General features: G+C 40.9%; 1 protein-coding gene across 3 annotated transcripts in view; it reads left to right on the top strand.

Annotated features, from left to right (window-relative positions):
* UBR3 (ubiquitin protein ligase E3 component n-recognin 3) overlaps window positions 1-22115 on the top strand; it is a 209644-nt gene that overhangs the window by 18418 nt on the left and 169111 nt on the right. For 2 of the 3 annotated variants that reach the window (XM_074967530.1, XM_074967531.1), the window contains exons 2-5: window positions 9327-9466; window positions 15263-15421; window positions 17383-17526; window positions 18170-18219. In XM_074967530.1, coding sequence (XP_074823631.1) covers window positions 9327-9466; window positions 15263-15421; window positions 17383-17526; window positions 18170-18219 — 493 coding nt within the window. The remainder of the gene's footprint in view (window positions 1-9326; window positions 9467-15262; window positions 15422-17382; window positions 17527-18169; window positions 18220-22115) is intronic. The other variant, XM_074967532.1, reaches the window with a different exon arrangement.

Genomic DNA, 22115 nt, shown 5'->3' on the forward strand with positions numbered 1-22115 from the left:
AAGAGGGAAGGCCACCAGGATGCTCTTCCTCACACCTGCTTATATTAGCTTCTTGTTAGTAGGCATCAATTTTGAAATTCACTTACTGCTTGTAAAGGAGGAGATGCTTTATGTCTCTCTTCCATAAGCCTCCTCCTGAGCATTGCTCTTCCAGTCTTTTCTTCATGGTCACGGTTCTTTTATAATTCTAATACCTGTACTTTTGCTCCATAGCTTTCTCAATTAGTAGCAGAGTGAAACAGATTCTGGTCAGTTTTGTGGTTTCCTGGAGAGTCCTGAATAGCAGAAAGGAAACTTATCAGATATGTCAGTTTCATCCCCCTGCTTTTTGAGAAAGCTATGAACAACAGCACAGGTACAGGAGTAGGCATTCTCCAGACTCGGAAGTCAACATTGCGTTGCTTCACTCTTGGAAGGTTATCTTTGCATCTGAGGACTAGAAACTTAACTATTTTAAAAATGACAGCTTAAATTCTGCAGAAATTGATGGCTTACTGTACTCTCTTCTCTAGGGTGGACTTGCTGCTTGCCACCAGTGATTGGGCAAAGGGACTTATTCAAGCCTATACAAAGCACAGTTAGTATAGCATCCTAATTTACCAATATAACATCTTCCACTTCTGATGTAAAAAGATGTATCTAGTGCTGAAGAATTAAGAGTAGTTGTCATAAAGTTAAACAGTAAACTGTAAAACATGCAAAGACATTTTGAATAGCTATACAGAGAATGCTTTAGACTAAAGAAAATGGGGGGAAATGCAGTTTACAAGAACTCTCAGGAAGTATTGCGGCAGTTAAGAAATGCAGAAAATGTATGAATTTATGACCTATGTAGGGAAGATGTGCATGAAAAACCAAATTATGCTGTGTAAAAGCTTTTTGAAATTAAGTGCTTAAGAGAATTTCGTAGTTGGCACAACATACAAACTGCTTGTTTAAGCTAGTGCTTAGTTCTTATTTGCAACTTGTCAAATTATTCAATACAAAAAGTACTTTGATTAGTTTCCAGTATAGCATCTTGTTAACAGTGCAATAAACAGAATGGAATTTTGTTATGTTTATAAGGCTTATTTTTGCATTAAAAGGCAGTCCATTTAAAACATCACGCTATTTTACTTTATTATATGCAACACCTAACGTTACTAAAACTAAGATAAAATAAATGTTTACTCTGTTTTTCTGTTTCATTTACTCTGTGCTCGTGGCTAGTGCAAATTCAGTTTGAGTAGTTTGTTTCCCCCACTTGTTTGTGTGGGTTTTTTATGCAGAACATATAAATAATCCTTATTTATTTAATTTCTGGTAGTGCTCAAAAGCTGTAATCAGGAACAGGGCCCATTGTGCTAGGTGTTGTACAACACACTGGAAAACATGGTGCTGTTCCTAGCATGTTTATAATCTAATTTGAAACAAGTACGTGTGACAAACACTAGGAGGGGTGGGGAAGATGAAGGTAAAATATAACTAGATTACTTAACTGCATGATTGTGGAATGAAGTTGAAACTGGAGACAGTGCAGGCTCTGGTGTGAGGAGGGCTGCAGTGATAAGAATGTCCAGGACTTGTGAAGGTCTGCCCTGGCTGTGGCTGCAGCTGCTGCTGTGTGTACTGGGGAGTTTAAAGACTTGTCCCTAGCAGACTAATAGACAGGTTGGCTTACAAGGCTTCATGATGGACCTGTGCTCCCATGGTCCACCTGTGGTGGGGAGAGACTGGACAGGCCCTGCACTTGCCCTAGCTCCCTACTCTATATACTTTTGCTGCTCTGGCAGTTAGGGAAACTGGAGTCTTTGAAGCTCCTCCACCAACTGTCCAGAAGAGATTGCAGAGGAAATTGCCTGATTGCGGTGGGGGTGGAGAGGGGATTTGTTGGGACTTTAATGTGATTTGTAAAACTACCAGAATTGTGGAGACTTGGGCAGGTGTCCTGCCTGAAATTGCTTTTGACACTTTTTTTGAAATTGACAAGGAAAACTCAAAGACAAAAAAGGCAGGGTAATATGAAAGGTTGTGAAATCAAATGATCAAGTCAAAAAATCCTAAAGTTAAGGTTTCTGATGAAATGTTAACATGATCATGTTGATGATACATAGTATCTCTTGTTCCTATTTTATTTTTTAAAGGTGAACTTTCATATACCATTTGCTATTGCATACCATAAACTGTATTAGGTGTGCAACATGGCAGAGGGAATTGCAGGGAAAAATCTCGATATATTGTGATTATAAATCTGAGAAAACATTGTAACTGAGGTTGCCTGGCATTTCCATGGTAAACCTCTGTTTTCGTTAATTGTAACTTTCTCAAAAATTCTTTCAGCAGAAGCTTTACATGCTTGGTCTTAGCTCAAGGATATTTCCGGAAAAGGTATTTGAAGGCGTAGTGCAAAGATGAACCTCAACAAGTTACTGGTGAAGGGAATAGGGACAGGGAAGGACAACAGTGTTTCCCTTTGTCTTTGGATTTGTAACTCAAAAAACCAAACCAAACCCCCTACTGTCAATTAAATGTCTCCAATTAAATGGGATTTCCACAGCTCTGACTAATGAAATGGCTCTTCCTAACATACTCACATTCTCAAATATGATTATCAGAGAATTTATAGAAGTAAAATATTCACAAAGGAAAAATCATGCAGCATAAGACATATAAAAAGTAATATATTTTCCTATCTAAAAAGACGTTATTTGTAGTACTAGAGTGTTTTGTAATAATAGAAACTAGACCTGGAAATGACCTATTAGTTAGCTAGTCTCTCAATTTTCTAGTACAGAATTTTACTTTTCAGTGTGTTTTCTGTTGCCTCACTATGGCGGAAGATGCCTAAAAATAAAGGTAAAATATATATTTGTATATATTGTCTACCTTAGAGGCTACTTCTTCTCTAATGCCTTATTACAGCACTTAAGACGACTAGCTGCAGTATTCTTGTCAGGTCCAAACACTGGAACTCTTGGACTAGTGGCAGGTCCAGGATGTGGAATATGCTCCCTTTCCTAGTGTATCGGAATACAGTTTTGATTGTCTTCAGGGTGTTTTGAAATGTTTGACTATTTAGTCAGGCATTTGCTTAACTGATGCTCCAGCCACGGGGCTCTTACAGTAATATTGGAGAATGATTATGGAATAGCCTAGTCTTCTGTTTTCCCAGTGAATCTAGTGTGCATGTAACCCATTGGTGAGTTTCAGAGTAGCAGCCGTATTAGTCTGTATTCGCAAAAAGAAAAGGAGTACTTGTGGCACCTTAGAGACTAACCAATTTGTTTGAGCATAAGCTTTCATGAGCTACAGCTCACTTCATCGGATGCATTCAGTGGAAAAAACTGAATGCATCCAATGAAGTGAGCTGTAGCTCACGAAAGCTTATGCTCAAATAAATTGGTTAGTCTCTAAGGTGCCACAAGTACTCCTTTTCCATTGGTGAGTATTATAGGTCCACCTCTGTGTTAATTAAAAGAAGGTATGAATAGTTGCAGAGCCCTGGCTCTAGCCGTAGAAGCTCGTGCTTTTAGTCTTTAGGTTTCTGGTTCAGTTTACATGGTGTCTGCCAAGGCACACGTTTTAAAAAAAAAAAAAAAAGTGATCCCATGACAGGTCAGGAGATCTGTGAATAGTGAATAGGATCAGTATTTCAGGATTTGAAATACCAGATGGTGGTAGAACAAGCTTTCTGGAACATGGGTAAGAGTAATGTCTTGCAGTCAGCACTATAAACCCAAAGCCTTCTTTAACTTGTTTTATTTTGAAACCAGGCTCATGTGTTTAATTTGCTTTCTAGATTATCTTGGATTAGATCCAGTCTTGGTCCTGATTTTTAAAGATAACAATGGACTGGACTAGATGCAAGCGTGAAAGTAAGTCTAGGGACTTACCGGTACAGGGCTGGGCTGGGGCCGGCTTTGGCCTCTGGAAGGGGAGGGGCCTTGGGCGGAAGGGGCGGGGCTGGGGGAGGTTAGAGCCAGCCCTGGCCCACCCTGTACCGGCAAGTGCCTCCTTCCCTCTCCCCATGGTAACAGCGGCAGCCGGGGGCTCTGGCAGTGGTTTAAAGGGCCGTGGGCGGTAGCGGTGGCCAGAGCCCTGGGCCCTTTAAATCATCCCCGGAGCCCCACCGCCGCTTCTCCAGGGCTCCGTCAGCAGGGCTCCGGAGATGTGGCTCCTGCTGCCACTACCGCCCCGGGCCCTTTAAATTGTCCCCAGAGCTTGCCAGAGCCCTGGGGAAGTGGCGGCAGGGCTCTGGGGACGATTTAAAGGGCCCAGGGCTCGGCCGCCGCTACCGCCCCGGGCCCTTTAAATCGCTGCCCCAGTCCCGCTGCTGCTACCCCATGGCTCCGGCAGCGGGGCTCTGGCAGCAGTTTAAAGGGCCGGGGGCTCCAGCCGCTGCTGGGAGCCACAGGCCCTTTAAATTGCACCTGGGGAAGCCGATCCACTCCAGTACGGCGGACTGGCTCTTGCCGGTATGCCGTACCGGGGCGTACCAGCTTACTTTCACCTCTGACTAGATGTAACTAAGGACCACTCCTCTCTGGAGCAAGGACCTATTGTGATCTTCACTGTCTGATGTTTTCCTGCTGTTATTTAAGATGTTAATCTTAAATGATAAAGCAGAGTATCAAACACCTGGACTGGGGGCCGGGTCCATCCTGCATTTTATGTTTATGTGCCTATCTGGCATATTCAGACTGCAGAATCTAAGCTTTCTTTTGATAAAAGGGCAAGTTTGTGGTCCTCAGGAGTGCAAAGATAACCTTGAAAACATGAACTGAGTGTAAACTGGTGTGGTGTGGTCTTTGGGCTTGTCTACACTTAAAATGCTGCAGTGGTGCAGTTGCCTTCATGCAGCTCCACCATAACGCTTCAGCGAAGACCCTGGGTTCTCAAACTGGGGGTCGTGATCCATCAGGGGATCATTGAGGTTATCATGTGGGGGTTGCGAGCTGTCAGCCTCTACCCCAAACCTCACTTCACCTCTAACATTTATAATAGTGTTAAATATAAAAGTGTGTTTTTTTAATTTATAAGAGGGTCACACTCAGAGGCTTGCTGGGTGCAAGGGGTCACCAATACAAAATTTTGAGAACCACTGGTGAAGACGCTACCTATGCTGACAGGAGAGCTTCTCTCCTTGGCATAGGTAATCGGCCTTCCTGAGAGGCGGTAGCTATGTCCATCGGAGGAACCCTCCTGTTGACATAGTGCTGTCTATACTGGGAGTTAGATCAATATAACTGCGTTGTTCAGGGTTGTGGCTTGCTCCTGTAGACCAAGCCTCACTGAATCTACAGACAGCTTGAAACAATGGCTCTGAGAAGTGTGATATCCCCTGCCCCCATTATTCTCTTTGGAGTGGTAACTCTAAAGACTAATGTTTACACTCTAAGTGTCAGCATTAGCTGTTTAATTGCTCATCACTTCAGCAGATGGGATGAAGGAAGGGGTAGGAGTAAAACTCAGGAGGTGGAAATTGAGAAGGGAAGGAAATGTGTGTGGGGGGAAGGATAGATACAAAGAGAGAAGTGGGAGAGGTTTCAGAGTGGTAGCTGTGTTAGTCTGTATCAGCAAAAAAAACTGAGGAGTACTTTGTGGCACCTTAGAGACTAACAAATTTATTTGGGCATAAGCTTTCGTGGGCTAAAATCATCGGATGCATGGAGTGGAAAATACAGTAGGAAGATAGATTTTTTTATATATATACATACACACACACACAGAACATGAAAAAATGGGTGTTGCCATACCAGCTGTAATGAGACCAATCAATTAAGGTGGGCTATTATCAGCAGGAGAAAAAAAAACCCTTTTGTTGTGATAATTAGGATGACCCATTTCAAACAGTTGACAGGAAGGTGTGAGTGGGAGAGAAAGTGAAGAAAGGAAGAGAGACAAAAGGCAGCATATTTTCCATTAATGCTGAGTGTGACAATAACATAGTTTAGTCTACTTAATGGCTAAAAGAAAAGGAGTACTTGTGGCACCTTAGAGACTAACCAATTTATTTGAGCATGAGCTTTCGTGAGCTACAGCTCACTTCATTGGATGCATCCGATGAAGTGAGCTGTAGCTCACGAAAGCTCATGCTCAAATAAATTGGTTAGTCTCTAAGGTGCCACAAGTACTCCTTTTCTTTTTGCGAATACAGACTAACACGGCTGTTACTCTGAAACCTACTTAATGGCTGTATTTTACTCCTGATCATTGTTCAAAGCTCTTATTGACACTGTGGACTGAGGAGTCCATGAACCACAGATATGGAATGTGTATCTTTCTACAGAATGATTTTGGCGCACATGCTGAAAGGCTTGGGGCCTGGTTATCTGGAAAGTAATCCATGTCTGGATCTCCCTCAGTTTAAAAAGGAGGGGAGACTGCTGAGATTATTGTTGTTATTATTATTTTTTAATGTAGCTGCCTTCACTGTGGATGGAATTTGCTTTCCTTCCTGATCTTGCAGAGCCTATATTAAAAAAAACAACACCCCCCTTTTCAGATCTGCTATAAATCACATTATTTTGGGGGTGTTTAGGGAGGAGACATGCCTCATATCCTTTAGCTCCAGGTAGATGAGATGTGAGGTAAATTCAATAGGCCTGATTCTTGAGTGGATCTCCCCTTTGGAAAGGCTTCCTAGGAGCAGAGCTATTTCTGGAGAAGGGAAAGAGATGGCAGCATCATAGGGTGGGTTGGAGTTTTTGCTCTACGTGCACATTTGCAGGCTTTTAGTTACAAGGATCTTCAGAACACCAGCATGAGATGCTTACCTACAAAAATACATCTGAGGAACATAAAAATGTACAGCGGACTGATTAAAGTGATGAGGATATAAAATATACATTATTCTAAAATAATCACCTTATAATTGCCGGTGTGCCTTTAAATCTTACAAATTTTTTGATTGGCCTTGGAAAAGCCTCATAAAAAGGCTGTAGCTGGGAGAAAAGAGAAACTGTATATCTTAGTGTTCTAAATGAGGTACTGATCCTCCAACCAAAAGGTTACTCGGAGTTCATTTTCTGCCAGTGTGGACCTCCATCTGTAGGCAGCAATACTCATGAGTACAGAGTGCATCTGTTTGTAAATTCCTTTTCATTGGCTTTCTGTTTAACTAACCCACAGACACTAGACCACAGACACTTCACCTGGTTTGTCTTCCTCCTCTGAGGGCACTTTTGTTCCCAGGGATGAACAAGCAATAGTTGTAGCTCTCTAAATCAACAGACTATAATTGCACTTAAGCAATGCATTATTTGTTCAATGAAAGAGAAAATAAATGAGTAATAGAAAAAGAGAGAACATTTACTCTTGTGAAGGTGCAGCTATTGAAAGCTGGGCTGCTGTGAGCTGGGAAATATTTGTATATTGTCTGAATGCACAGTTGATCCTTGGACTGGACAGCCTCTCTATTTGTGGCCTAAAAGTCTGATACCCGCTTCCTTAGACCTGATTTTTCTTTTTCTAAGTCCCTTCCTGTATTACTGTGTTTCACTATAAGACCTGAATTGGTTCTTTTGAGCCTCTCCTTCTTGAAGAATCTTCTATAGAAAACACAGAGTTTCTTCCTAAAGTGGTGGTATAGCCAATTTCTCAATGAGGGTATGACTATAGAAAATAACTTGCATATTCAGGCACAGCCATTTGTCAGTGATACATCAATAGATGATGATGATAAACATGAGTAGCTGTTTATTGCTAAGTGACACTGTCAAATCAAATTTACTGTTTCTAAACCATGTATTTTTAGACTCCTCCTCCCATGGTTTTGGCCTTTTTTTTTTTTTTTTCTGGTCTGGGTAAATATCCCAGATGTGTGATTCGAAGACCCTTGGTAACACTAACCTGGCAGAGTGCAAGTGGGCCTGATTCAGTGCCCATTGAGATCAGTGGGAGTTTTTCCATTGACTTCAGTGGACTTTGGATTACACCTGTTGCCTAAGGAATCCTGCAGGCTTGCGGTTCTGTCATCTGCAGGGCTTCCCAACAAGGACAAGAGGAGTGGCTTTTATTAAGCAATATGCATAGTTAAGTTGATGCAGGATCAGCCTATTATTCTTTTGTAGATATCTCTGAATTGCTACACAGTCAAAGATAGGGCCTGATGTGAATCCTTACACTCAAACAAGTTGTTCTGCTGACGTCAGCAAGCCTGCTTCTGTGATTAAAGGTCTGAAGGATTAGTCCTTCTCTTTGGCTGTGTAGAGATTCAGGTATTTCACAGAAGGATTTAAGTGGAGATGTGTAGTTAGATTTCCCCCAGTTAAATTAAATATTGGTAGGAGGTGGGGGACAGACATACTTTAGGATTATTTCTCTCCCCCTCCCCCGCCCAATTAAGCCTGAAAATTCGTGAACTAAAATAACATCAAGACTCAGGGTGTGATCCTGTGCTTTGCCTCTCAGACAGTGAGAGGCCAGGTGGAAAGGTGGGAAATGGAGGCTTGAGGCCACCTTTGTGTCCCCTTAATTATGGGGTGCTCTGGGACTCCTGGTGCAACTTAGACAACCCTGGCTGCCTGTCTAAGTTATGTCAGCCCCATAAGCCTCATGGCTGTCTTCTGTAGTTCCTGTGCCAGGGGAATCCTCCCATGGCTGGACCCAGTGTTTGTGGGGTTCCTGTACATCGGTCCTGTGCATGTTGTAGTGGGGTGACAATCTTCCCCTCCTATTTTACACACACTGAACAAGACATACAAACTTGTAATATCCAGATTTAGCAAAGAGAATAAAATATCGAATTGTTCTCCGTTGAAAAGACTCTGAAAGTTGGTAGGTCCCATGTCTGATTTTAAGATTTTTCTTAACTGTCTGTGATCATAAGTGTGTTTCCCTTTCAAAACAAATGTTTTAATGCTTTCAAAGAGGTGTTTGTGTCAGCTCAGTGCTTACCAATATCCATACAGCAAACCAGTATAGATTAACTGGAGGAAAACATTTCAACTTCTATTTTGGATGGCGGGCATAAACACATTTTAATTATGAGAAATACCATGACAGTGTTCTCTTCCCAGTTCTTTGGAAGATGCTTATAATGTGGAAAATCACCCTATGTTCTGATTAACTTCTGAAAGAATATCTCAACTTTATTTTATGATTTACTGGGGATATGGCAGGGAGGATGTGAACACAATTATATCTTCATCGTAACTAACTTTTGTACAGAATACCTATTCTGTGGTACCCTCTTTTATGCATGTAAGTGTGCAGATCAGTAAGGGGAATTGAAAATAGTGGTGGCTCAGGGTTTGGTTTTTTTGTTTGTTTTGTTTTTCAGATACGTGTTCTGAACTGTATTGGTACTTGGCTAACTTAGTTTTTTTTCCCTGTTTGTCTTATAGGTTTTGTCAGCGCCACCGGATGAAATCAAGTTCAAATGTTCCCTGTGTCCCAAAAGACTTGTTGATGATGTCAGAACTAGTTCTTCCACAATTCATCTTTAGTCTTATTCAGTACTTAAGAGAAGGATATAATGAACCTGGTATGTTTGAATTTGCATGTGGATAGCATGGTTTATGTCGCTGTCTCTTGATTATGATTCTTTGTGAAGATGCTAACTTTAGTCTGTGCTTGTTATACCAATAAAATAAAAGGAGTACTTGTGGCACCTTAGAGACTAACCAATTTATTTGAGCATAAGCTTTCGTGAGCTACAGCTCACTTCATTGGTTGCATCCGATGAAGTGAGCTGTAGCTCACGAAAGCTTATGCTCAAATAAATTGGTTAGTCTCTAAGGTGCCACAAGTACTCCTTTTCTTTTTGCGAATACAGACTAACACGGCTGTTACTCTGAAACCAATAAAATAAAAACCAGCAGGATCTTATTAAAGGGGAAAAGGCAAAATACCACATTTATTGTGAATACAGAAAGAATCATAGTAAGCAGTTAGTTATAGCTATAACATTCAATCTCATATTTATTCACACATTCATTCATACACACACAGGTTCTGCAAGGTTGTTATCATAGTTACCAGCTTTAGAGTTGCTCATGCCAAGCCACGGGCCAAGTGGCCTGGGCATGAGGAGGGAGCAGGGCCTTGTCAGATGCTCATCTGACGCTCCTGGAAGTTGGTTTGCAGAATCAGACCCCAAACTTCTCGCTTTCTAGAGTCCATTTTTTTAGGAATTTCTTCCTATGCCAGTCTATGGGAATTGCTTCATCATGCTGTTGCTGAATCAATCAGCAGATGGCACATTCCTGACGGCTCCGTGCTGCCAGATGTTATCTTGTTCTTTGGTTCTCCCATTCTTGAGGCTGTTGGGTGGATTCCAGTCTGCCCTCTGAGGGTCCTCTGGTTATTTCCACTTGACGCCTTCTTCAGCCGATGGACACTGGATTCTTAGGCTGGCACCTCCTTGATCATTCAGTTATTATCCACACCAAGCATCCATCCACATACATCCTCTATCTCTGTTTTAATCACAATTGTTAACAAAGCGAGATGAATACAACAAAAGGGCGGGGAGTCTCTGGGTGCTGTTTCTGTTGTTACAGAGTATTGCTTTGAGTCTCTCTCTGTGTGAGTAGTTGTTGTTACAAAGAATTGCTTTGAGAACAGACTCTGTCTTAGAATGTACTAACACAATTAACAGCTTGCAAGTTTCACACATAGAGGGAGAGAAACAGTACTAAAAACCAAGAGACTTCTTAATTAGTAATACCCTGGAATTTAAACTATGAAAAATCACACTCATTTGTGATTTTAACAGAGAACTTCTTTAATATGATCCAACATGCTGAACCTAGTGAATCCTTTCCTAACCACATGTTGAAAGGATCAGAGCTCTGTTGTGTGTGTGCGCGCGCGAACGTGCAATGAGCCAGTACTTGGTGAGCTCAATTTAATTTTAGTCACTGCCAAAAAACTTCAGTAATGTGGAGTTAAGTTTGCCTTGCACTGGTTTGTGCCCTTCCTGTAAACAGAGGGTATTGTGTATTTCAGAGCACTTTGACAATTTAAAGCAGCTCACTTTTGGGTAGGCTGTATCTCCTTAATCTTTTGACAGAATTGTGCTAAACTTGCACTATAAAGTCTATGCTGATCCTTGTTGTGGCATATCAGATTTCATAACAGGCTCCCTGTGTTCATGGTGAGAGAGATATTGCAATTTCCTGCAATATCCTTGAAGAATCTTATTGAATTAAGTTTGTGTGTTTGGAGTCCATTGTATTAAATGCAGAGTTTATGTATTATTGTGGGAAGAATTGTATGTAACCTCTTTTTGGGGACGGGGGGGGCGGGGGCGGGAAGAGGGAGGAGATGGGATATATGAGCCTGGGGAAGTGTTGTGAGCTTCAAAGGACTGTAATTGAACATTATAATTGAATGGGCCAGATAAGAATGGACTTTTGGGACAGTGTCGTGCAGTTTTCTTCGGAATCTCTAGGGGAAAGTGAATGCAAATATCCCACTTTGTGCAAAAATCAAACCTTTTGAAGCTACACCCCAAAGAGAGGGCCACTGTCTGCTGATTACTGTTGGGGTTTCACTAAGACCTCTTTACTTAGTTCCCCAAGAATTCAGCTCGACTCCGAACTCATCACTCATTTCTTTATTGGCATACAATCAAACTACACTTGAGTTGATCAGTTTCAAGCATAGGGGTGGGTACAGGGAATACCACATATACACAGTTGTACAGCAGACCTCTTCCTTTATATACATTTACACATTGCACTGCATTTACGATACATTGCAATACATATTTTGGGATTGGCTTGGTTACTTTGTAGGAACCAATCCCTGTGCAGCATCCTCTGTCCATGCACCCTCCATGTATTACTTACTCTTTACCTCATCTTTATGTTCCCGACTTCTCTGACCCAGGAAACCATTTACAATGGACATCTCCCTTGTCTTAGCTAGTACAGACATTCTGATTCCAACCTGCTGATCCATTTACCTCCCTAATTTTCTCTCTCAAGACATGAGACCTCACTCATGTCCAATTACTCATGTCAAGCCAGGCCTACAATTACCTGTTCCTGGAATCTGAAATCAAAGGCCCAAGCTGTATAAAGCAAAGACTGAACTATTTTTGGTGTTTCTTGTTCTGAGTTCAGGCTGTTATGAACTTGTAACCACAGAAAAACCCTTTTTTAGGGTTTGAAGGACTAACTCCTACCAAAGATCTTGTTAAAACGTAGGGAGAGGGGGTAATCTCTGGTAAACTTACTGGCATGCAGGTTATTTTATTATTTTTTTAAAAAAATTCTGTAATGCTTTCATTTTAAATTGGCTTGCTTATAAAGATCTATGTGTTTTTTGAGTGCTTGCAATTAGTTATTCATAGTCTTTGGAGAGAAAGCAAAGTACAGATGCTGGCCTGTTTAAGCAATCTGGCTTGCTGAGGATATCACAGTTTAGGCAGGGAAGTATGCAGCCTGGAAAACTCCCAGTCAGGAGAGAGAGAGAGAGAAAGATGCGGGTCACTTCCCACAAGAGGTGATTCCTGATTAGCTAGGAGCCTAAAGTGGGTGCCCTTGGACTCTGGAGAGGGAATACAGGTGCAGTTGCCCTGAACTATGAAATGTGGATTTTAAAGCATTTTGAAAAATGCTCTCTTTAACAGAAAGCTCTGTTCAGTCTTAACCATTCTCCATAACACTACTTTTTTTAAAAGTGTAATTAAGGTGTCTTGTAATGCTTACGCACAAGGGAACAAAATTAAGGTTTCACAAACAATCGTAATATTCTTTTAACATAGCTTTTTGTATGTAGTTTCTTATTTTTTTTTTTTAAAAAACAAATTGAAAAACAGAAATTTCATCTTGTGGAGAGATATTGACATACACATGATTCATGTGGTTATAGTTCAGTCAAACATGATTTTCTATTGTATAGCGATCTTATTTCTTTGAAAGTAATATACGTACAGACCCGTTTACGCGCGGATGTCGGGAGTCAAGCCGTCACGACCGCTTGTTAACGGACCGTGGGTTAAAAGGGCCATGCTGAAAAAAGCATCTATGATTCATTTAGGAAAAAACGCCGTTATTTTCTGCTCTTTTTGGCTTGCATTTTTTTTCTTTCTTATGAAGTCTGCAGATGAATGATTTAGATATTTTCCGCATTTGCTCCTCCATAAATCTTACAACAGTTTCTACAGCACTAAGGGCTTCTGTGGGCGAAATTTTGACCTTTTCAATAACATCCTCGCCATCACTTTCGTGGCCCGACGTAGCCTCGCAGCCCGTTAATATTTCTTCCTCGGACAGAAATTCTGAAGTCAGGCAATCTTCACTCGGTATTGATTTCCGGCGGCGTGTCCAAACTAAAATCTTTTATCATTTGAAAGAGAAGTTTACCTTTATCCTCTTTTGTCTGCGTGCATGTTTGTGGGACGTCTTCTTCCGAAAATCCTTCAAAGTCTGGCTCTGAATCAGTGCCACTGTTGGAGTTTTCCGAGTCTGAGCCGTCTTTGACAGAAAAGGCATCACCGAGCGCCTCCATCCAGCAGTTTTCAATGGACTTTTGTTTTACTCTGTCCCAAGCTTTTTTAACTAAATAAATAAATTCCTTCATGTTTAACTGTTTCAGGAATTTGGAAATGCCTGAAGACGTGCACGACACGATCGCCTAAATCAGCTCCCGTCGATAATTGTTTTTAAAATTCTGAATAATGCCGTGGTCTAAAGGTTGAATTTTTGCTGTTGTTTTGAATGGTAGGTATGTCACTCGAATTTTTCCATCGCTCAGTACCAGTGATCCAGCTGGAGGATGGGCTGGACAATTGTCAAGTAGGAAAAGTGCTTTGGTTCCATAACAGCTTTGTTCTAGCTGTTCGTAAGCATCTGCGGTCAAATAAACTCGAAGCCAATCGTCGAAAATGTGTCGAGTCATCCAAGCATTTTTGCTGTTAGGCTATATTATTGGCAGTTTGGCTCTGCTGAGGTGGTTAAAGCAGCGAGGGTTATGAAAATGGCCAACGAGAACAGGGGCAAGCTTATGGCTGCCCGTCTTAATTACTACAAAAAAGAAGAGTCACACGATCTTTTATCTTGTTAAATCCAGCTGTTTTCTGTGTCTTGTAATTAAAGGCTAACATCTTATCAGGTAGCAGTTTTGCAAATAAAGCTGTTTCATCACAATTATTAAGTTGTTCTTCGTGGTGGTCTTTATTTTGTAAAATAGATTTTAACTCGGTGGGAAGCGCGTTTGCAGCCGATTCATCAGCTGATCGGCTTTCTCCAGAAATCGATACCTGCGCTATGCCGTGACGCTTTTTAAAATGACTTATAAACCCCTTGCTGACTTGGAATGATTCATCCCCCGTTAAGTTTCCAAGTTTCCAAATTTTGTCGCTTGGGCTTGAAGAATTGCCCGCTTAGCGGCATTCCTTTCAGCCTTTCCTGAGCAAACTCCGTGCGCATGACTTTGTCTACTGTGGGTTTTGCTGAATAGTGCACACGTTTTTGCTTAAGCTCCGCGGCAGAATCGATATTTTGTACAAAGCCATTCAGTTTAGATTCGTTTTTTAGTCATCCTCGGAGAGTAGATTCGGCAATCCCAATATCTTTTGAAACTTTGGCCTGGGTTTTTCCGCTATTTACTCGATCTATTGCAGCTAGCTTTTCTTCTACAGTGTAGGAACACTGACGCTTGCCCTCTGCCATTATATTAGGTCTACGGTTAAAATTTTCTAATGTAGTATATATATTACTATATAACTACTATATATTATATATCTCTCTCTAGCGTGACAATGACTAAGCGTGCGTGATACATCTTTACCAATATCGGTAAAGACGTACAACACGTTTCTGCTCCGCACTTCCTGTCGATTTCTATGTCAGTGAGTTGGTGACCAAATCTGTAGCACTACATAGCAAGTTCCTGTACCGCATGTTAACCAGTCTCGCATGTTAAATAGGTAGCACTGGGAGGCATGGTGCTACTGCTCGTTAAGTGGATTCGCGCGTAAACAAGTCTGTACTGTACTGACAGCACTGGCTATGGCCATTCATTTTGCTCTATAAGCTCACTATGTATTTGTATTATTGCCTTTGCATCATAGTACTAACTTGTAGTGTCCCTGTTGTTTCAGTCGTGGATCTCTCTTGATAATAAATCCAATTATCTCATGTTGTATGTTTGTCAAGTGGGGATAATTCTTAAGTGAGACCAGACTGTCTATAAACACATTTTACTGGTGACATAACTAGTGTTTTAATCTACTGAAATGTTCAGTACAATGCTTTATTGAAACAATAAAAATAAAATGAAACAATTGTCTTTCTCTTCCTTAAACTTCTTTTTATTGGGTTTCCAGCTCTTGATCTGCCATCAGAAAAAGACCTTCACAGAATCCTTCAGATGTTGGAGCCTCATGTTTCCTTTCTAGAAGACTTGACCAAAATGGGAGGAGCAATGCGATCAGTCCTTACCCAGGTTTTGACAAACCAACAGTTCTACAAAGATCTGAGCTCTGGTGAGTTCATGCATATTCCTGTTAATGAATGTTGAAATTATTAGGAATTTAAATTGAAGCCATTTTTGTTCATTATCAGGCCAGTGTACTGTATTCTTTTGTTCTGATGTCACCAAAAAGATCAGAAAAATAATTATAAGCATAATTATAAATTGTCATCTGAGTTGATTGCTATTTTTAGGGCTTGAGAAGCCGATGGGAATTTTGCTGATGTAAGAACTGTGGAGTAGGGTCTTTTGTGGCACAAGTATTTTTATAAGGACATATCATTTCAATAAAGATTTTTATAATTGGTCTAAGATCAAGAACAGAGCTGACTTAACTAACATTTAATTACCATAAAAACATATGATCATAAATGCCTCATATTTTATTTTAGGACCTGCTCTCATAAAGAATACCTGTTGCTGCCTGAGACTGTGGGGTATTCTGTTCACACTAAAAATAGCCTGATACATAAGCCACCTATTTTCTTTCTCTGATGCTCCCCCTCCCACTCAGCCCAAAATGTTACACAGTTACTGGTTAGGGAGACCTGATGCAAATGAACTCCCTGCTTTCTGTGGCTTGCTGCTTTCATTTTTGAGTCTCTCTAACCTACTTCTGTATGACTACAAAGCAGATAGGAGTTACTCTGGCTTTAAGTTAGTTAATTATCTTGAGCAGCTGTGGGTTAAAGGAGGGCAAAACTCTTAGACAGCAGTCTTCTGTCTGAAAGAGAAATACTTAGGAATACTGCTGAAAAGTACTTTGCCCTCTCCTCTCTCCCAAATTGACTTTTTCGTGCTTTAAGGGAAAAGTCTTTTGGGAGCCAAGCACAATCTCTTTTGAATGAAAGAAGTTTAATAATTTTTACTCTGCAGGGGAAAAGCTCACCCTGCATCACAGAGTAGCAGACTTCCTATGCATTTTGTGCTTAGGTGAAAGAGCCTGTTTTTTGGTTTGGGGGGACAACGGGGGGAGGATTGTGTGGAATAAGGCAATATGCCTGCAGGAATAGGGAACGTACCTCTATGAGTGGAGACCTAGCCTCCATGGAGGTAGAACACAGCACAGCCTGAGGCGTTTTTGTGGCCCACTAGTAGGTGGGCAGCTAAAAAGGATGTTGTCATCTCTGTGGCATTTGCCTTTCCATTGTTTAATAGCTTGCTTAAAAACCTGAAAACAAAATTATTTCCCCATACGTTTTTTTTCGCTAGAGAAATATTGATTTTTTTCCTAGCCATTTGTTTTTGAAGATTTTAATCCAATGTGTGCAATTTATTTACTTCTTTGTGAACCAGCAACTTGGATGTGAGTGGACGTGTCTATAGCTCTGGGAATAATCTTGGTTAACTGCTGCTACAGTGGTCTCAACTCAACTTTTTTTTTTATTTTGAGATCCAAAAATAAAGTGGCTATGTTTTTTCCTGTTTGATGCTCTAAGAACATTCTCTGCCAAAATGTAGACAATTTAAAATGAGTTTTATATATTAGGCCTAATTCACTTCAATATCCTTTTATTTCCACCAACTTGGAGTTTCTGTCTCTCTTTTTTTTTTTCCCTTCATTTGTATTGCAAAACAAGCTTTTCTGTTAAGCTGAAGATGGCTGAATTATTATAGTAGGTAGCAATCTTGCTTCAACAGAAATGATGAGTGCCTTGATTAGAAGAAAAATGTTTCTTGATTTGGAAAAAGTAAAGAATCAGAAAAGTCTTTTGTATTTTAAATTTAAATTCATCTGCTGGCAAACTGACTTTTGTGTGTGTTTAGGGTCAAGTTGTAGACTTGCATCTCTAATTCTTGTTCAAGTTTTTTTTTTTTTTTTAAAAATATTGTGGATCACTTTTTTAAAATTTTTTAGTCTTGTAAAATAAATGCTTTTGGAACGAATCTCATTAAGTGAGGCCTTTTGTGTTAGTACATGAACTGAATACTTGTTTGTCTTTGCTTTAATGTTGTTTTAAATATATATTCAAGGTGTTGGAGAAAATGCATGTGCAAAGAAAAGTCATGAAAAGTACCTCATAGCTTTGAAAGGCTCTGGACTGGCATTTCCTGAGGATAAACTTGCATGTGGTATGCAGGAGCAAGCATCTGGGACTAGCACTTTAGCAATTCAAGGTTTGTGTAGAAAAACATCTTGGCGAAAAAAATCTTGCTTTCAAAAAAAAAACCTTCTCTTTCTTGTGTCCTAAACAGTATTTGAAGTGCTTCATGGAATTAAACTATTCATAGGGATCACTTCACATACTGCCAAAATGCACCAAAAAAACTAAACATAGTACTTCAGGGATAGGATGTGAATAATAATCCTTATCCAATCAGAGAATTAGTGGAATTTAAGTAGGCAAGATGTAATTACTCATATTGGAATTTAGGGACTGTAACTGGGTTAAGTCCTTATTATTGCAATAGTGCCCTGGATTTTTGATGGCCAGAACTGATCAGGACTTCAGTTTGTCCCTTCTGAAAGAATGTTTTTCCACCAGCATAGTGCACTGAAGCACTATGGTGGGATATACTTCTGAATCACAAGCATCACTTCTTCAAGTACCCTGAATATCCCTTGGAGATCTCCCCTCCAAGTACTGCCAAGCCCAGTACTGCTTATCTCGTGAGAGCTAACGAGATCAGTATGAGGCAGTGTGGCTACAGCTAAGATTATGTTTTGTGTTTCTTTATGGATCATTAAATCTTATAAAACGTGTCTCTTGTCAGTACAAGAATTGTGAAGGAAATCTTTATTTTATTTTTATTTCAAAAGGTTTAGCAGGTGCTACAGCAACATCAGGACAAGGAGAGTCTTCAGATGAGGTGAGATTTTTTTTTTTTAAAAGAAATTAAATAGAAATGTAACAATATATAAACAGAGAGAATACCTTAGTCCAAATCCTGCAAATCTTTACTACTTGGTGTATGTCTGTCTAGTTCAGTGGAGAGAACAACTGTTAGTAGGGATCTACAGGACCAGATCCTTATGCCCTTGCTCCACTAAATAACTTTAAAAAAAAATAAAAATTTCCATTGTTGCTAATACTGCTTCATCTGAACTGGTGTAAGCAACACAGATATGTCACAGTTCAGGGTAACTGCCACCCGCATTCTCCCCTCGTGGTCCAACAAGGGAACCCACTCTAGGCTCCTAGGTCTTCAGCCGTAATGGTTAGTGACTAAGGCTATGTTTTAGTCACAGGTATTTTTAGTAAAAGTCATGGACAGGTCACGGGCAGTAAACAAAAATTCACAGCTCGTGACCTGTCCATGACTTTTACTATATACCCCGACTAAAACTTGGGGTGGGGGAGGGCAGCCCAGGTGCTTGCAGGAGGGTGGGCAGCAGAGCATGGCCAGGGACCCCTGCTGGTGTTGGGGGGCGGGTGTTGGTGGGGCCGCCAGGCTCCCTACCTGGCTCCATGTCTCCTCCCCAGCAGCAGCAGAGTTTTGGTGTGGGCGGGGCAAGGGGTTAGGAGGAGGAACGGGACGGGGTGAGGTGGGCTCTGGGTGGTGCTTACCTGGGGGGCTCCCCGGAAGTGATGACATCCCCCTCACTCAGCTGCTAGGCGGAGGTGTGGTCAGGCCGCTCTGCAGCGTGTGCACGCTGCCTCCATCTTCAGGCACTGCCCCTGCAGCTCCCGTTGGCCGCGGTTTCCAGTCAATGGGAGCTGTGAAGCCAGCGCTCTGGGTGGAGGCGGTGTGCAGAGCTGCCTGGCCACGCCTCCGCCTAGCAGCTGAACGAGGGGGAGGATGTTGCCACTTCCAGGTAAGCGCCGCCCAGAGCCCGCCTCGTCCCGTCCCGTCCCGTGCCCCTGCTCCTTCCCACACCTAAGCTCTGTTGCTGCTGGAGGGGAGCGTGGTGGCCCGAGACTGCCCCAGCAGCGGCCGGTGTGACTGGCGCAGGGGCTTCCTGAGCCAGGCGCACCGGTCGCTGCAGAAGTCACGGAGGTCACAGAAAGTCTTGGAATCCGTGACCTCCAAGGCAAACTCGCAGCCTTATTAGTGACCCATGTGTCTCTCCCTCCCGACTTGGCTTTTTCTAGGCTGTGCACTTCCCTGCCTACACTGTGATGTCCCCAGCAAGCCAGCCTGCCTAAACAGGCCAGCATCTGCACTTTACTTTCTCTCTAATGGCTATGAATAGTGTAATTGCCCACAGTTACAAGTTACCACACAGCTCTTCATAAGCAAGCAAATTTATTTTTAAAGTGAAAGCATTACAGAAAAAACATTAAAAGAACCTACATGTGTGCTAAAAAACTTAACCAGCAGTCACCTGACTTCATTCTTGGACTCTGGTAGCTTCAAGTCCATAACTGGGTTTCCCCCCAGGGTTATAAGTTCATAACTTTTTCGTATTCAGAACCAGAACCACCATGAACAGTTCAGTTTTTCTTTTATACAGCTTGGGCTTTGATCTTGGCCACAGGTAACAGGCGATCAGCAGACAATGGCTTGTTCAGAGCATAGTTTCAAAAGGTTTGATTTTTGCATAATTGGAGGTGAGGTATTTATATTTACCTCCCCCTAGATATTCCCCAGGAAGTTCACTTAACACTTTTTGTTCCAAAAGTCCATTGTTGTTTGGTACTTGGTTTGGTATAGTCCTTTGAACGCCAAGGTCTGTCATTTGTTACATTTCCTTCTCCTCGCCTCCCCCCACCCCACCAGGAAGTTACATACAATTCTAGCCCACAGTAATACATAAACCATGAATTTAATACCATGGGCCCCAAAGATACTTAAACTTAATTCAAATAGCTCACCCAAGGGTATGGCAGGAAATTGCTATATCTAGCACAGGTGGCTCTCTCTTTCCAGCAGTCATTTTCAGCATCATGTCAATTAGACTTGTTCTAAGCAGGTTTAATACAGATGATGCTAAAAGGGGTGTGAGCAGTGTTAGTCACTAGATATCCCAGTGATGCTAACACTGTTGCAGCTGAGCTGGTGATAGCAACAGTGGGAATATTTTCTTACGTAAATTCCCTGGTGTAGACCTGGCCTTATTTACTAATCGTGTTTGGTAGGGGAGAAGGAGAAAAACCTATGTGTAGGTTAGCTGGAATCGGCAAAGAGAATTGTTGGGGACTAGTTACGTCACTGTAGAGTTGCTTTATTAATGTATTCTTAACTTGCTTGAAATATTGTTTTTATGGACCTAATTTTTTTTTTTTTTTTTACAAAACTTTTAACAGTCTTCCAGATGATAGCTTAGTCCCAGCTGACAGGAACAGACAGCAGTCATTAGTGTATCCTAAAATCTATTTGAACAGGTGTAGCAGTGAAAAATCTATTGTTTGTTTATACCTACAATAAGTTACATCAGATGCTTGACTCTGTTGTCACCAGCTCCCTGCATGTTATGCTCTCAGCAGTGCTATTTATAAGTTGACATTTTTCAAAGTACTGCTTGCTATTCTTTAACCATATCTTTACACGAACACAACCCCACAATATGAAATAACAACTAGAAATACTACTGATGAGACATGAAATGAAACAAAAGAAAGTTCATTTTAATATTCTGAATTTGATTCAGAATGATACTCACTCCTTGTTTATGATTGCTCTATTGTGAGCTGCTATTGTGATGCTATTATGGTAGTTTGGGGAGGGATCAGATATGGCATTCCTTTTGGAAAGGATGGTGGGGTATGAATGGGGACTAGGGAGGTATATTGGTACTATGGAAAGGGAAAAGGATTTATTTCTCTGGGTGAAGTATAACAGTTTAAAAGGAAGGTTGGGGAATAGAATGGAAGGCCCAAGGGAAAGGAATTGCTTGGGTTAGTGGGGAAAGAATAGCAGCAATTGAAATATGCCTGTCAGTTAGCGTTTTACACCTTGTGGACACTTAATTCATTCTTTCTTTCCAGTCTCGAGTATAAAGCTGCAAATTGCCATATGTTAGATCAAACTAGCAACTATGTTAAGAATGCAGTTGTTTTTATTATTTATTATTATTAAAACTGAGAAATTTGACCCTATCTGGGATCTGAGTCAAGTTCTCAGTTACCCTATTGAAATGTTTCAGAGTAGCAGCCATGTTAGTCTGTATTCGCAAAAAGAAAAGGAGTACTTGTGGCACCTTAGAGACTAACACATTTATTTGAGCATAAGCTTTCGTGAGCTACAGCTCACTTCATCGGATGGGCTTATGCTCAAATAAATTTGTTAGTCTCTAAGGTGCCACAAGTACTCCTTTTCTTTTTTCCTGTTGAAATGTAATCTCAAAGAGCATGAGTGAGCATTTTCACACTTGATCTCAACCAGGACTTTTATTTAGAGACATTTATAGAAAGAAGGATTAACAATAAACAAACACAACCAATTTTAATTTATGAGTACATTTTTCTTCTTAATCTGTCTGACATATTTTCAGACAAATCGGAGATTACAAGTAAATATGATGTGGGGTGAGGGTAAAAATAACTTCCAGATTCCCTCAGTTTTTTTAGCAACTCAAAAAGAGACTGAAGGGCCTTTTATAAATGTGGGAGCTGAAATACACATTTATAAATATAAATCCAGTTAATTTACTCTAAGATACTTTAATAAACAAGCTTTTAACCTTGTTCAGTTTCTCCAGTGCAAATTACTGCAAGGGAAATATTACTTACTGTTCAGTAACTCTCTGCATCAAGAACACTAAAGCAAAACTTAAATTTTGCCTTAAAGCAAAATTGAAAATAAGTTTGTTAGAAAAGATCGTG

Source organism: Natator depressus, chromosome 11, assembly GCF_965152275.1.
Source record: "Natator depressus isolate rNatDep1 chromosome 11, rNatDep2.hap1, whole genome shotgun sequence".
NCBI classification, from domain to species: Eukaryota; Metazoa; Chordata; order Testudines; family Cheloniidae; genus Natator; species Natator depressus.